This window comes from Narcine bancroftii, chromosome 4, assembly GCF_036971445.1.
Source record: "Narcine bancroftii isolate sNarBan1 chromosome 4, sNarBan1.hap1, whole genome shotgun sequence".
Taxonomy (NCBI): domain Eukaryota; kingdom Metazoa; phylum Chordata; class Chondrichthyes; order Torpediniformes; family Narcinidae; genus Narcine; species Narcine bancroftii.
Genome location: NC_091472.1, coordinates 276,742,492 through 276,758,596, shown reverse-complemented (window position 1 = coordinate 276,758,596; position 16,105 = coordinate 276,742,492). Strand labels below are relative to the sequence as shown.

General features: G+C 38.1%; 1 protein-coding gene across 14 annotated transcripts in view; it reads right to left on the bottom strand.

Annotated features, from left to right (window-relative positions):
* LOC138761991 (low-density lipoprotein receptor-related protein 1-like) overlaps positions 1–16,105 on the bottom strand; it is a 1,165,126-nt gene that overhangs the window by 200,678 nt on the left and 948,343 nt on the right. For all 14 annotated transcript variants that reach the window (XR_011356692.1, XM_069935089.1, XM_069935091.1 and 11 more), the window contains 2 exons: positions 4,742–4,827; positions 4,527–4,646 (listed from right to left, as the gene is read on the bottom strand). Coding sequence is in view for 13 of the 14 variants with exons in the window: in XM_069935089.1 (XP_069791190.1) it covers positions 4,527–4,646; positions 4,742–4,827 (206 nt within the window). In the remaining variant the exon portion in view is untranslated. The remainder of the gene's footprint in view (positions 1–4,526; positions 4,647–4,741; positions 4,828–16,105) is intronic.

The following is a 16,105-nucleotide window of genomic DNA, read 5'->3' as shown; positions in this document are numbered from 1 at the left end:
AGATAGGAATGGTATAGAAAGCTATGGAACAGATGTAGGTCAATGGGACTGGGTGGAGGCATGGACTATATGAACTGAAAGGACTGTTTCAGTTCTGTAGTGTTCTATGGTTCATTGGATCCAAAAGCTTCTTCTGAATGTGAGGAGGCAAGGATTACCGATCTCCAACAAATAATCAGAATTGGAGGACAGAATAATCATTGAGGTAACTTTGCCATCTCAGACTCACTGAGAATTCATGACTCCTGAAGAGGTCCTGAGGACTAAGACCTCTAGATTCAAGTTTCTTTCTGACAGCTATCAAATCAGGTTCTTGAGCCTCCCATGAAACACTGCTCCAACACTAAAATGATTGCATGCATTATTGCAAAAATACTTTTTTAAAAACTAGGATAACTGTGAATATTTATTATCTGTCTGTCTGACTATCTATCATCTGTACTTAGTACAATACATAAAAGTGCTGGAGAAACTCAGCGAGTCATGCAGTATCCATTATATATGATACATTACTTTTTCTAATATATCCTAATTTCAAAGTATCATCTTCCAAAGCATGAGCTACAATATCCCAAATTTCAATCTTTTTAATCCAACTCTGTGGCTGTTAGTTTATGTATTTTTAATTCTTTAATAGAATAGATAAACATTTTGTATAGCTTCGTATTAAGACCTTCATATTGATGAATAACAAAACATTTACTGTATAATAAGAAGATACAAATGATATAAAGGGCTTTTAAAGAGATACACAATGGTATTTGAAGAGACACACAAAAAAAATTCTCGTGCTCACACTTCCTTCACATCTTGTAGAAACATAAGCAAGCCATTAGTCTGGGTGGATTTTACAACATATTATGTCATAGTCACTATGGTAACACTTCAAACAATAGTTCTCTTAAAGAGACAGGCACAAAATCAACTAAGAGTTAAAACACAAGGTTTGAACCTTTACATCCATAGGAAGTAAAAGGCAATCAACTCCTCAGATCCAAGTCCTTCACTGGGATTTTTTTTTCTGATGTTCATGCAAAAAAATACATGACATTTCAGTAGTATAGATCTTTTGGTAGCTCTGGAACAGTTTATGGTTAGGTTTAGGGCACTATGGGGAAGTTCAAGAACCTGATAGTTGTTGGATAAAACTATTCACAATCTGCAGAAGGGAATTAAGAGGTTGGAAGGCATCAGTGGTAGAAAAGAATGGTCTATATTTCAAGCTAAATCTCCCCATCAAGGTTTGATGAAGGGTCCTGCTCCAAATAATGCTACTCCTCCCACCATTATTGTCCCTTTTAAATTCAATCGTATACTATTGCACTTGCTTTATTTTCACAAAAAAAACCTATTTGGCTGAAGCCAATAAGAATTTTGGTGCATATGACAATGAACTCATTATCATAACATTATAATTTCAGTGCTGAAATAGCTTTATATACCCAAAACATTTACTGGGTCGTTCACTCATCTATTCTGCAATTCCATCAGTACATTTTCTATCTCAATATTAGCTTACATATTCCTTGTTTTATACAAAATATATTTTAATAAGACTCATTAATAATCTAATTATATAATCACACTTACTTTGATGAGCTGGCTATATTTAATCTTTATAAATAAGTTTTTTTTTGTAGAATATAACAGCAATGGAATTTGTGGAAGGATACAATGAGACAAGTGCTGGATGTGCTCTGACATAAATGATGCTCTTATTCACATCAATGTTTCATGGAGTCAGGTGCTAGAATTTTGAAGATCCATGCTTTTTGAAAACTGAGTACCTCTCCATCATCATCAATGTAAGAAAATAAGAAATAGGACCAATTGGGCCATCAAGCCCACTCCACCATTTAATAATATAATTTCTGATTTGACCATGGACTCAGCTCCAGCTGTCTTTTTCCCCTACCAATATGCAAAATATCTGTGTCATAAATTAATGTAATAAGGTAGCCTCAACTGCTTCCATTGGCAGAGAACTCCACAGAGCGCACCAGCTTAAACCAAGCAGTACAGAAGAAGTTGTTCATTGCAAAGAAAGATGAGAGAAAGGCTGGTCTCCATCTCACACTCATGCATGCACAAACACACATTCTGAACTTGCATTTGCATTTATTTTAATAATGTTCCCTTCATTGTGGAGTTGCATAATCTGAACCCTTCACCAAAAGCAAAGCTGATGCATCTGCTTTTCCACCTTCCAAAACATATTCACCTCTCATTTTATTCTGCGTCTCCCATGAGCTGAAGATAATTTCTGTTCCTTTGCAGAACACTTACAAAGGTGCAATAGAGGTTTTAGAGTGGCCACGTAACACAGTAGGCCAAACCACCACCTGTGCAGCTGGCCAAATGGGCGTGCAGCACCACGGGCCTACTCTCTGCTCTTTTGCATTTATTAATGCAAAATTGTGCAATATCACCCTTCCAGGCATTTATTCCCAATCAGGAATTTGAAAGGACGCACAACACCTCAGGCTAAATCGCAGCGCACTAGGGAGTTAGGTACTCACCTACAAGATGTCGTGGGGCTCCCGTCGCTTTCACTTTAAGCCACACATCCTTTGGGTGTGTCGCAGTCATGTAATAATGTCACTTCCAGTACCGGATGATGTAAAAGAGGAGGCAAGTTTGAATAAACAGTCTTTGCTGACTAACCACTGTGTCTGGTGAACTGATTTAGTAGCACTACTGGAGTGGATGCTACAATTGGTGACCCCAAATGCAAGATTCAGCCAAAGCTTGAATTCACAGTCAACATGGATGCAACAACAGTAGCAGCTGCTGCCAGAGCTGCAGTTAATGCAATAGGCGTTCACCTGCCTCCCTTTCTGGGTTCAGTATATACACGAGATCAAGGCAAGTTTATTTTTAGTGTTCTCACAAATGTTATTTTTGAACATCTTATAAACCACAAAATGTGGTTACATAAGCAACACAATTTGGATAGTCAATTGTGAAATAATGTTTTAGCACTAATGCTGTCTTTCCAGAATGCTTAAGCATAATCTTTTGAAACTATTTTGTGATGTATTATGTGTCCAATTATAGATTTATTGGCACATCCAACAGGCGAGGCAAAACATTGTTAATAATTCATGTGTTAACTTGATGTAAATAAAGTCAAAATGCTGACAGAAATGATGTTTCTTCCCAACCACTTACTGTATCCCACTGTGAGGATTAATTTAACAAAATAATGATTTTGGATATCTCAGATAAGCATATATTCACTCAATATAGCAGTAACAAAAACTAAAAATGGTGAAATTTCTCTCCATGATGTCAGGCAGATGAATATTGTACCAGATTGTGCCTGACCTAACCCATCCCTTGTCTGCTTATTTTACAATTGTGCCTCCAATTGCCACCTGTCTCCACAAAATCTTCCAAATTCACTGGTAGGATAAACAAACCAACGTCATCATCTTCTTGCAAAATTTCAATATTGAGGTCCCAGCCACATTTGGCTCGTCAGATTCAAAGGGTGGGTTCTAGCCTTTGTTGAAGTAGTGCAATATTCACCAGTGATTCTAGGGACTTCAAAGTAGAAAATGATCATTTGGAATAATGTTGAGAACCTGGAGATTATGCATTGGGGTCACACCCACAAAGCCATGGCTTAGCAGCAGAAACAAGACACTCACTCACCACCCCCCGCCCCCCCCAATACCATCTTCTGCCTTGTTTATGGAAGAACCTGTCGTTCCCATTTTGGCCATAATAATGTATAAAACTCTATGCACTTATCTTTGATCCCTGAAGAAAGTAGTTTTATGCTGGATGACCTGTTGAGTTTCTCCAGCACTTTTGTGTCCTACACTTGAGCACAGTATTTGCAGGTTTTCTGGTTACCAAAAATGCATCTACTGCACTAGATGCCACCATTTCACAACATTCTGAAATGGCCATCAATAATAATGAGAGCTTAGACATCAGAACCTGAGGACTCACCCACAGCACTGGGCTGGCATTTTAAATGACACTGCTGTTTAAAACAAAAGTTGAATTAAACACCAAAACAATAAATATAAAGATCCATTAAGGCTCTGCAAATACATTTTAAAAAGACAAACATGAAACGAGAAGAAATAGGAAAAAAAATTACTTCAAATTATCTTATTTAATGAGGGCAAGCAACCCCATTCAAATTATCAGACTTTTCTGCTTGTGTATAATCTGCAGCTGGTATAATGCTGAAGGATCATATATTAGTCAAGATCACTCAGCATAATAAGGAGCTTCCAATGGACTCAATAGTGTGTCCAGCTGTAGTCCCGCAGGCCAACATTGTACTTCATTGACAGCAAATTGGAAGATGGGCTGAACATTTGAGAGGAAGCAAATGGTTATTCCTTTCATCTAAGCTTGATCCTGTGGAATTTCTAAACATTTGTTTTTATTTTCCTGAAATGTATCATTAAACTCCATTATTGCTGAGATCTGCTTTTACAAAAAAATGGCTGGAAACGACAAATCCTGAAAACAGATCATTCAAATTCCCAATGCAAATCTCCTACCTCAGGGTTGCTTCCATTTAGATGGATCCTTGATATTGTACTACCTTGTGTGGTGAAATCAGCCCAATAAATGCATTGGTCCCTGTAGTCAAAATCTATTGCATGAACATTATTCAATCCCTGTAAAATAAATAAACTGTTGATACTGTATCTGAAGTCCAATGCAAAACAAATTACAATGAATGAAAAAAAAATCAGTTTAACTTTTTTTTTACCTGCTTTAATAATGTGTAGTTGAATCCATCTATACTCATTTTTCTTATTTCGTGGCGATCAGCAAAAATTAAAAATGGTTCCTCATCTGTCACAAAGCAAAACAGAAATCACTAAATGAGATAATAGCAGGCATTTTGAGAAGTAATTTTTGATGTGCCAAATCACACTTGTTACAAATCCTAATTCTGATAAAATATTACAATTTATATACTTTGGATAAACATAATCAATATTGTATTCCTATTAAATGGCAAAGGCAGAAAACCTTTGCAATATATTTTAAAATATTCCTATCCAAGTAAAAACAACCCATATTGAAAAATCAAAAAGAGAAAATAATTAACAATCAGATGTTATGACAGCAGTCATAAAAATTAGCCCAGATGGTGTTAATTTAAAAATTTTAAAATTATTATTCAACAATTATATAATATCTTATCTAATTTAACTAATTTATCTAAACTTAATAGATGTATCTACACTTATCTCACTTAACCTTTAATTTGTGCAAATATATTGGTGTGTGGAATACCCTAAAGCCCTACAGCTCAAGACTCAATTCTGGGAAGGCAGTTCCAGGTTCAAAGTTCAGAAATTCAGTGATGACACGTGGGCTTGAAATTGATGTGACACACAGGCTTTAGATGGCTGAGGCACGCAGGCCTTGGATGGGTCAGACTCACAGGCCTTAAGTGGATGTGATATGCAGGGTTTAACATGGGTGAGATGCAGGCTTTAAGATGAAGATAGCAGATCCTGAAGTGGGTAAAAGAGACCAAGAATGGCAGAACATCAATTACTCACGTAACCCTTATTGAATGCTTCAGAGAAGTGCCCTATTTAAATGAGTGCCTTCTTTTGCATTTACATGGTTTAGGAACATTGGAAGTAGGAACAGGAGTAGGCCAAAAATGGCCCATCGAGCCTGCTCCGCCATTCAATACGATCATGGCTGATCTAATTTATGACCTAACTCCACCTAACTGCCTTCTCCCCATATTAGTTGTGGTAGAGTGCAGTATTTCTTCTGCAACTTCAAAACCCTTTTTGTGGGTCAGTCAAAGTGGTCTCTCATCCCTCTATAAGCATAAGGAGGAAATCTGACATTCTGTCCACAGCCACACAATGAGGACAAGTGGATTTCTCATTCCCACAAAGGAGGCAGAATAGCTATTTACTTTTGTGTTCCTTCCTTAAAATGGCCTCTCCTGCAAAATGTTCACTCTCCTTTCAATCAGCAAGTCACATGGTCTCTGTTCTCATTGCCAAAACCTGCAGGGCTCTATTCTCTTAAAGAGACAGTCTCACACAAATAAAATGAACTGAACAATTGGAGAATGTCACACTGAACACATTGCTTAGTCATGGGCTGGAATAAATGAAAAACCAGAGAATGGTAGTAAAAGATTGAAACACGATTAGCTGCAGAAGCCATGATTGAAGTAAACACACCAAAATGCAGGAGGAACTCAACTGGTCTTTTCAGCATCTATAGGAGACAAAGATATATTGCTGACATTTAAGGCTTGAGCCCTTCTTCAAAGAAAAAAATAGAAAAGGCAAAAGCAGGATAATATGAGAAAGTCTCAGAATTCAAACAATGGGGGAGAAATCCAGATCAACAAAAGGTGTTAATTGGATATGATAAGGGACTAGGTGAGAATTTATCATGTCTGTACAAAAGGAGACAGAGAAAAGAGAGATGACATAGGAAGAAGGGGGTAGGGGAGGGTTTAATAAAAGCCAGAGAAGCCAAAATTAATGCCATCCAGTTGGAGGGTGCCCAGTCGGAAGGTGAGATGTTGTTCCTTCAATTTATGGGTGGACGGTCTGGCAGTGCATGAGGCCATGGACAGACATGTCAACAAGGGAATGGGATGGAGAAATTAAATGGGAGGCTATTGGGAGATCCACGCTATTGCAGGGGACAGAGACGAGGTGCTCAACAAAGTGACATCTCAGTCCGCATCCAATCTCTCTGATGTAGAGACCAAAACAGGAGCACCAGTTGCAGTAGATGACTCCTGCAGATTCACAAGTGAAATGCTGCTTCACTTGGAAGGACTTTTTGGCACCCAGAATGATGATGAGGGAGGAGGTGTGGGTGCAAGTGGAGCAACTCCTGCGATCCAGGGGTTGGACCCAAGGGGATGATTGTTGGGGAGGGAGAAGTAAACATGGGAGTCATAGAGAGAGCAGTCTTTGTGTAAGGTGGAGAGGGGAGGAGAAAGGAATATGTGTCTAGTGGTGGGATCACATAGTAAGTGGCAGAAATGGTGAAGGAGGGTGTGTTGGATGCAGAGGCTGTTGGGGTATAAGGTTAAGACAAAGGGAATCCTGTTCTTGTTGTGTGTGTGGGGGCGGAGAGGGCCAGAGCAGATGTGTGGGTAATGGAGGATATGCAGGTGAGTGCCAAATTGATGGTAGTAGAGGAGAAGCCATGTTGTTTAAAAAGGAGGACATCTCTGATGATGTGGCATGGAAGTCTTTATCCTGGGTGCAGATGTGATGGAGACAGAGGAATTGAGAGAATGGAATATAATCCTTACAAGGAACAGGGTGGGAAGAGGTGTAGTCGAGGTCACTGTGGGAGTTGGTGTCTGTCGAGAGTTTGTCTTCTGAGATGGATACATAAAGATTGAGAAAAGCTTGCCTCTCTGACTGGAGGCCTGTGACTAGTGGTGTGCCTTAGGGATTAGTACTGGGTCCATTGCTCTTTATTATCCATATCAATGAACTGGATGATAATCTGATAAATTGGATCAACAAGTTTGCTGATGACTCAAAGATTGGCGTTGTCGTGAATATTGAGGAAGGTTTTAATAGCATACAGTTGGATCTCGACCAGCTGGAAACAGGCTACAAAATGGCAGATGGAATTTAATGTGGATAAGTATGAGATGTTGCACTTTGGGAGGACCATCCAAGGTAGGACATACATGGTAAACAGCAAGGCACTGAAAAGTCTATAAGAGCAGATGGATCGGGGAATAGAGATACAAAACTCCCTGAAAGTGGTGTCACAGATAGATAGAGTCATGAAGATAACTTTTGGCATGTTGTCTTTCAAGACATTAATGAGGCCAAATTTGGAGTATTGTATGCTGTTCTGGTCACCTAACTACAGGAAAGATATCAATAAGATTGAAAGATTGACTGATGTTGCTAGGGCGTCAGAAATTGAATAATAGGAGAAAGGTTACACAGGTTAGGACTTTAATCCCAGGACCACAGAAGAATAAGAGGAGATTTTGTAGCGGTATACAGAGGTATACAAAATTATGAGGTGTATCCAGAGAATAATGCAAGTTGGCTTTTTCCACTGATGTTACGTGAGACAAAGACTTGAGGACATGGGTTAATAGTGAATGTTTAAGTGGAATATTGTGAGCCACTGATTCCTGCAGAGAATGGTTTGGTTATGGAATGAGATGCCATTTGAAGTGCTGAATGTAGGCTCAATTTTGACATTCAAAAAAAAATTGGATAGATACATGGATGGGAGTGATATAGAGGGCTATGGTCTGGGTGCAAGTCAGTGGGCCAGCAAAATAATAGTTTGGCACAGACTAGATGAGCCAAGTGGCTTGTTTTGAGTGATGTAGTGTTCTATGGTTCGAACTTCCCTGTAATTCATTAGAAAGTGCATTTTCAGTAATTCTCCAATTTGAAGGACTTTTGACTAAAATTAATAGCATTCTCAAATATATTATCCAAAGTAAAATGATACAACTAAAATTAAGGCAAGTACGTAACCAATTGCATTTTACTCTGCTATTTCTTCAGCTAGCACAGTAAGATGCTAAACAGTGCAGCACAGAAGGTGACTTTTTCCTTTGTGTCGGTGATCCAATCCAATTGCTACAAGCATTGATCATCTTATATGATTCCTCTATTTAAGAAAAATGGCCAACAATATTTTTCATCTTTAATAATCTGTCCTGGAAGTTATTTTCAATGGCTTAATAAGATGGTGGTAGGTCATTGAATTTTTATGATGCTTGTGGAAAGTACACTGACTGGTTGATTTATAGCCTGGATTGGAAACTTGAGTGCCCAGGAAATAGAAGGCTGCCAAAAGGGGAAAACTTAGTCCAACCCATATTGTAGGTGCTGACTTCCCATTCACTGAAGACATCAATATAAAATGTTGCCCCAAGAATGAAGCCACCATCATGCTGGCATAATCTCTTCTCGCTGTTACCTTCAGGCAGATCTGGCTCTTGAACTACCCTAACCATAAATGACTGCAGAACAACCAAAAGATTTGTCTGCACTTTAGAAGCTGCTCATTTTGGTGCACTAACTGCAACAATGAATATTTATTTTTCTACCATTTTATATTTATTAACTCTCTATTTGTCTCATGGCCTATTGTGGTAATTTAATTTATACTGTTGCGTTTGGTGTATTTTATGTACTGATGCAGCTACATCAAGTAAGAATTTCTGTTCATTGTCTTTATGACAATAAACTCAATCATATTTTAGAAAAAAAATTAATTTAAATGGTATCTTACTGCCATATTAAACTTCAAGTTCTACCTATAATGTTTATATATATTAATATTCATGAGTAGAATGTCACTCATCCATTTATCCAAATTGCTGAATTTCACATTTAAAAAAAAAATTCATATCTTATTTTCTTCACTGGGATACCAAGACTTTGTCAGTGATGTGTCCCCTTTTAACCTTAGGATTCCCACTGCCATATGGATAGTCTAGTTCAATTTATCACGTACAATATTTTTCTGAAATGATCTGTGCAACAGAAGGCAATGTTTTCACAATGTCACAATCACATCTCTAATGTGGTTTAATTTGAAGGATAATGCAGAACTATTGATGGGTGAGAAAGTAAGCTGTGAGAAAAACACATGGAGCCTACAAAATATGTAAATTAGTTAAATAATTGTGCAAGATGATGGCATATAGGTTACAATCTAGGGTGACAAAAAAAGACTATACAGACATATTTTAACGTGGAATAAAAACAATCTAATGGAGAAACTCAATAGGTTGAATCCTATCAAAAGAGAAATGAACAGGAGTACGCCATTCAGCCCATCAAGTCTGCTCTGCACCTCCACCCTGAATGAAACCACTCTCACACCTTGTTCCAAATTCCAGCCTTTTCCCCATATCCCTTCATACCATGTCTAATTAGATACCCATCAATCTCCTCCTTAAGCTCCCCCAATGATCGGGCCTCCACAGCTAGAAGCGGCAACAAGTTCCACAAATACACAACCCTCTGGCTAAAGAAATTTCTTCTCATCTCGGTTTTAAATGGGTACCCTCTAATTCTAAGTCTGTGGCCTCTTGTCCCACCAAGGGAAACATCTTATTCACATCTATTCATTCCAAATCTTTCAGCATTCGAAATGTTTCTATGAGATCCCCTTTCATTCTTCTATACTCCAATGAATACAGTCCAAGAGCCAATAAACATTCCTTTTATGTAAGCCCTTGCATTTCAGGAATCATCCTGGTAAATCGTTTCTGTATTCTCTCCATCAGTACATCCCTTCTAAGATAAGGGACCCAAAATTGCACACAGTCCTCCAAATGAGCCCTCACCAGTATCCCATAGAGCCTCATCAACAACACTTTACTCTTATACACTATTAATCTGAAATGAATGCCAACATAGCATTTGCTTTCTTGACTGCCGATCCATTCTGGTGGGTAAACCAAAGGTTATCCTGCATGAGGACCTCCAAGTCCCTGTGCATTTCTGAATTTTGAATTTTTTTCCACATCCAAATAATAATCTGCCTGTTTATTTCCTCTTCCACATGTACAACTCTACACTTTCTCAGCATTGTATCTCATCTACCAATTTTTTTGCCCACTCTCCTCAGTTGTCCAAGTCTCTCTGCAACCTTTCTATTTCCTCAACACTTCCTATTCCATCACCTATCTTGGTGTCATCTGCAAACTTCATAACAAAACTATTCAATCCATAAAATAAATAATCAATATACATTGTAAAAAGAAGCAGCCCCAACACCGACCCGTGCGGAACACCACAAGTAACCAGCAACCAACCAGAACAGGATCCCTTTATCCCCACCCTTTGCTTTCTGCCTATCCAATCTAATATCTTCCCTTCAGTTCCATGGTCTCTCATCTTATTAAGCAACCTCTTATGTGGCAATTTATCAAAGGCCTTTTGAAAATCCATTTACACAACATCCACATCCTCTCCCTTGTCCATCATACTTGATATTTCCTCGAAAAAAAATTCCAATAGGTTGGTCAGGCAGGATTTTCCCTTCATGAAACCATGCTGGCTTGGACCTATCATGTCATGCACCTCGAGGTATTTCATAGCCTCATCCTTGAGAATCTACTCCAATAACTTTCCAACTACTGATATCAGACTAATAGGCCTTTTTTCTGCCTCCCTCCTTTCTTAAACAGCAGAACTATATTTGTGATCTTCCAATCCTCCAGAACCATGCCAGAGTCTATTGATTTCTGGAAAATAATTTCCAATGTCTTCGCAATCTCCAATGCCACTTCCTTCAGAACCCAAGGGTCCACCTCTTCTGGTCCAGGAGACATCTATCTTTAGTCTATTTAGCTTAATAAGCACAATTCCTCTAGTAATCTTGACAAGAATTAATTCTATTCCATGAGACCTTTTACTATAAAGCATATTGACATTGCTTTCCTCAGTGAAGACTGACATAAAATATTAATTTAGTTCTTCTGCCAATATAATTTATCCAGCATCATTTTCAATTGGATTTATATCTACCTGTGTCTCTCTTTTACTCTTCATATATTTAAAAATCCTCTTAGTATCATTTTGTATGTTATTTGCCAATTTCCTTTCATAATTCATCTTTTCTTTCCTAATGACTTTCTTTGTCTTTTTCTGTAGGTTTTTAAAAGTTCCCCAGTCTTCTGTTTTTCCACTAATTTTTGCTTCCTTGTATGCCCTCCCTTTTGCTTTTATTTTACCCTTAACCTCTCTTGTTGGCCACAATTGTGCCATTTTTCCATTCATAATTTTCTTTCTTCTTGGATCCTGCACTTTATTTCTTATAGAAATATCATCTAATTCTGCGCTGCCGTCCCTCCATTTACCTTACTTTTCCAGTCAATTTGGGCCACTTCCTCTCTCATACCACTGTAATTTCCTTTGTTCCACTAAACTATTAACACACATGATAACAGCTTTTCCTTTTCAAATTTGAAAATGAACTCAATCATATTATGATCACTACTTCCTTAGGGTTCCATAACCTTTAATTCCCTAATCACCTGAGGTTCATTGCACACTGTGATAGAACAGATTCTATCACCAATGTGTATATGCACAGATGGTAGTGTAGGATGACTGTGATTGGCTGAGAGTGTAGCCACACCTACTGGCAGGTCTTAAAGGATTGCTCCTAGGCAGACCAGGTCATTCTGGACTGGTCGACCTACTTATGATATCCTCCAGTCTTTTAGTTAATAAAAGCCTTGGTTTGGATCAACAAGTCCTTGGTTCTTTCGACGTGCTCTACACACATCACCCAATCCAAAACCACCAATCCACCGTGGGTGGGGGGAGGGGGGGGGCTTATCAAAAAGCTGTTCCAAGAAGCCATCCCTTAGGCATTCTACCAACTCTTTCTCCTGAGATCCTGAACCTTGCTGATTTTCCCAATCCCTTTTAATGTTAAAATTGCCCATAATTATTCCGACATTTTCCTTCTGACACACTTTTTCTATTTCCAGCTGTAACTTGTAGTCCATTTCCCAGCTTCTGTATATAACAGTTAATAGGGTCCTTTTACCTTTGCCATTTCTTAAGTCAACCCTTAAGGATTCTACCATTTCTGACCCTATGTTCCTTCTTTGCAGATTTAATATAACTGCTTACCATCAGAGCCACACCATCCCCTCTAACTACTTGCCTATCTTCCCTATACACTGTGTACCCTTGGACATTCAGCTCCCAATCACATCCAACATTGAGTCATGTCTCAGTAATGGCCGCAATTACATACCTTTTAACCTGTAGTAGTACATCAAGGTCATCTACCTTATTCCTAATGCTCAATGCATTTAAGTACCATACCCCTAGGCCAGTATTTGTTACCAATTTTGCTAATCAGTAAGATATATTTAAAAAAAATTGTTAATGTTTTAAGTCAGAACCCTTAATCAAGATTGTGTGTAAAGGAACAATGGGCAGAATAATGTGCACAGGAGGGGAGGGGTGTGGACAGAGACCAATAAGGGTTTTTGTCAACCAGAAAGGAATGAAGGATGACAAAAAAAATGGGGGTAGTTATGAGGAGTGGAGTTATGAGACAGAGGCAGTTGAATAACTTGTGTGAGACAAAGGGAGAGAGTGAAAGAAGATAAGTCAAAGATGTTTATACTTGAGATAAATGGAAAATTGTTAAATGGAATCAAAAGCTCTCTCCATTCTGGAACCTCATCAAAAAAATAAAGGATGATAATGGTGAAATAATGGAAATTATTAGGGAAGAGGTGAAGGACATTCAGCTCCCAATCACATCCAACATTGAGTCATGTCTCAGTAATGGCCGCAATGACATACCTTTTAACCTGTAGTAGTACATCAAGGTCATCTACCTTATACCTAATGCTCAATGCATTAGATTGGACCAGATGAAAAGGGGGAGGGGAATCCTGTTGGTGAAATGTAGGTAGACGAGGATAGAACCAGAAAGGGGAGGGGATGAAAATGGGAGCAGGGTCTATGTGCAGACCATGTAGGAAACACAAATATGGGAAGGAAGGGGATAATCAAGTGGATCATAAGAAGAGTGGGAATTTCTCACCTAAAATTGGAAAATTTATTGTTCATACCCAGATGGAGGTGGTGTTCCTCTTGTTTGTATTGGTGGCATGCCACTTCTACTCCCCTTTCTTTTTCCAACACTGACCCTCAATCTTCTCCACTGTCAAAGTGAGGCTCAACATAGTATTGTCGCAAACCTCTGTCTCTCATACTTCTCATCTGTGCATCACCCTTCACCCTTCCTGTTCCTCATCAAGTGATCAGCAGTGAAGATTCTCAAGAACATCGAATTCCTGGATATCAACTTTTCTGAAGACCTGTCTTTAAGTTTCTGTGTTGATGAAATCAGGAAGAAGGCTCACTAGCAGCTATAAGGCTTTGAGGAGATACAGCATGTCACCAAAGACACTTGAAAACTTCTACAGGAGTACCGTGGAGAATATTTTGTCTTTTTTTGGTATGGAGGTGCCAATGCTCAGGACAGGAAAAAAGTGCTGAGGGTTGTTAACTCAGCCTATCACATCAGGGGCACCAGTTTTCACTCCACTGAGGATATCTACAAGGCGATGTCTTAAGAAGACAGCCTCTGTCCTCAAGGACTCCCACCACACAGGCTATGGCCTCTTCACTCAGCTTCCATTGGGAAAAAGGTACAGGAACCTGAAGACAAGCATTCAGTGGCACAAGGACAGCTACTTCCCCTCTGCCTTCAGATTTCTGAATGAATGATGAACCACAGACACAACCTCACTTGGTCTTTTTCTTTTTTTTTTTGCACGATTTTTATTCATTTTGGAAGGTGGTTTATAGAAATGTTTGCACTGTGATGCTGTCGCAAAACAACAAACTTCATGACATTTTCATGACAATAAATTATGATTCTGTTTCTGATTCACCAAACTATCCTCATTATATGGCGACGTCCTCTCTACACTCACAGTCCTGATGGAGAGTTCTAGCCCAACGCATCAACAAATATTTTCATCCCACTGATGCTGTTGGATCTACTGACCCTCTATCAAATTGCTTTTTGCTCCATCTATAATGTGAATTCAGAAAGACTTTGGTGAATATATATAATAGAAAGTTAATAGGCAGGTAATTGGAAAAGGTAAATATAGTGACAGCTTTCAGGATGAGAATTTTGCAGTTGTTAAAATAATGAACTATTTCAGTTCATTGAGATTCCTCGTGAAGTACTACGTTGAAACTTGTCTTGTTCCCTAAAGAAGGAAAAATGCTTCTTACGTAAAAAGTTTCTTAAAAGTTCATTCCATTGACCATGAAGGTGAGAATGTAACCTGATGATTAAAAATTGAAGAGTAGGATCTGATATTGTCCGTAATTTTAACGTGATCACATTGAAAAGTACTATATTTTGGAGGGTTTAGTGAAGTAGATGCCAAAGTGGAATCTTCCAGAAATGTGTCCTTTGCTGCATAAGTAACATGTGTAATACAACAATAGCATATTCACTTTGCTCCTCACTTTTAAACTACAGATGACTTGCATCTAGTCAAATGTCAGAGGGAGATCCACCACAATGTCTAGTTGGCACGTGCAGGACAAGACATATTTCTAAACCCAAACCCAAGACTATTAGAAATGTAATGAGTGGTGATTTCTTCACCCAGAGCATGGGGAATCATTAATGTTCTCCACTTCAAAGAAAGTGGATGGTTAATCATCAAATTTATTTTTAAGTGTAAGATTTCAGGGCCACGAGCAAACAAAGAGACGTGGAGATTAAACAGGAAGTGTGGATGAAAAATGTCAGCTGTGAGCTTATTGAATGCGAAGTAGGCATGAAAAGCCATGAGACCACTTCCCATTTCTAACTCTTCTGTCTTTATTGGATTGCAAGCTTATAATGTATATATTTAATGTCACACACACAGCAAACATTATATGAATTAAAATAAATGTTTCACTGTTGTGACATCAGAGTAATCAATTCAGAACACTGCACAAAGTGCACATAGAAAAGTCACATCTTCAGAAGAATCTTCTAACTATGAATTTCATGTTTAAAGTTGCAAAACAGGTGGGTTTTTTAAAATTACTATAACAGCAGGTTTTAAATTATACACCAGGAAATGTAGCCAAAAAAAATCAATTTTATATGAGGAGACAAAGTCCATGCTTTCAAAAATGTTTATCTAATTTCTTATCTTTAATATGCAATAGAAGAACACAAATATGAAATGCCACTGTTTTCCCAAATAAAAAAAACTGACAGAAGGTCAATGTTATGGATCTCTATCACTGAAGATGGCAGCAAAATTTATGCTTTGAAATAATTAAATCTATAGATTGGAATTACACTGTCCAATATTAGTAATAGATATGAATGTAGGAGAAAAACATGAAAGTATGCAGATGCTACGATTGAAGTAAAAACGCAATGCTAGAGAAACTCAGCAGGTTTATAAAGTGCACTCTATATAGCAAAGATTTTTTTTTGTTCAAGCACTTTCCTACATTTTGTTAATACTTTGATGAAGGATTCTAGCCCAGAAGATTGGTTATTTATCTTTATTTTTGTTATTTCATGTATATTGTTTGTCCTACTGAGTTTCTCCAGCATC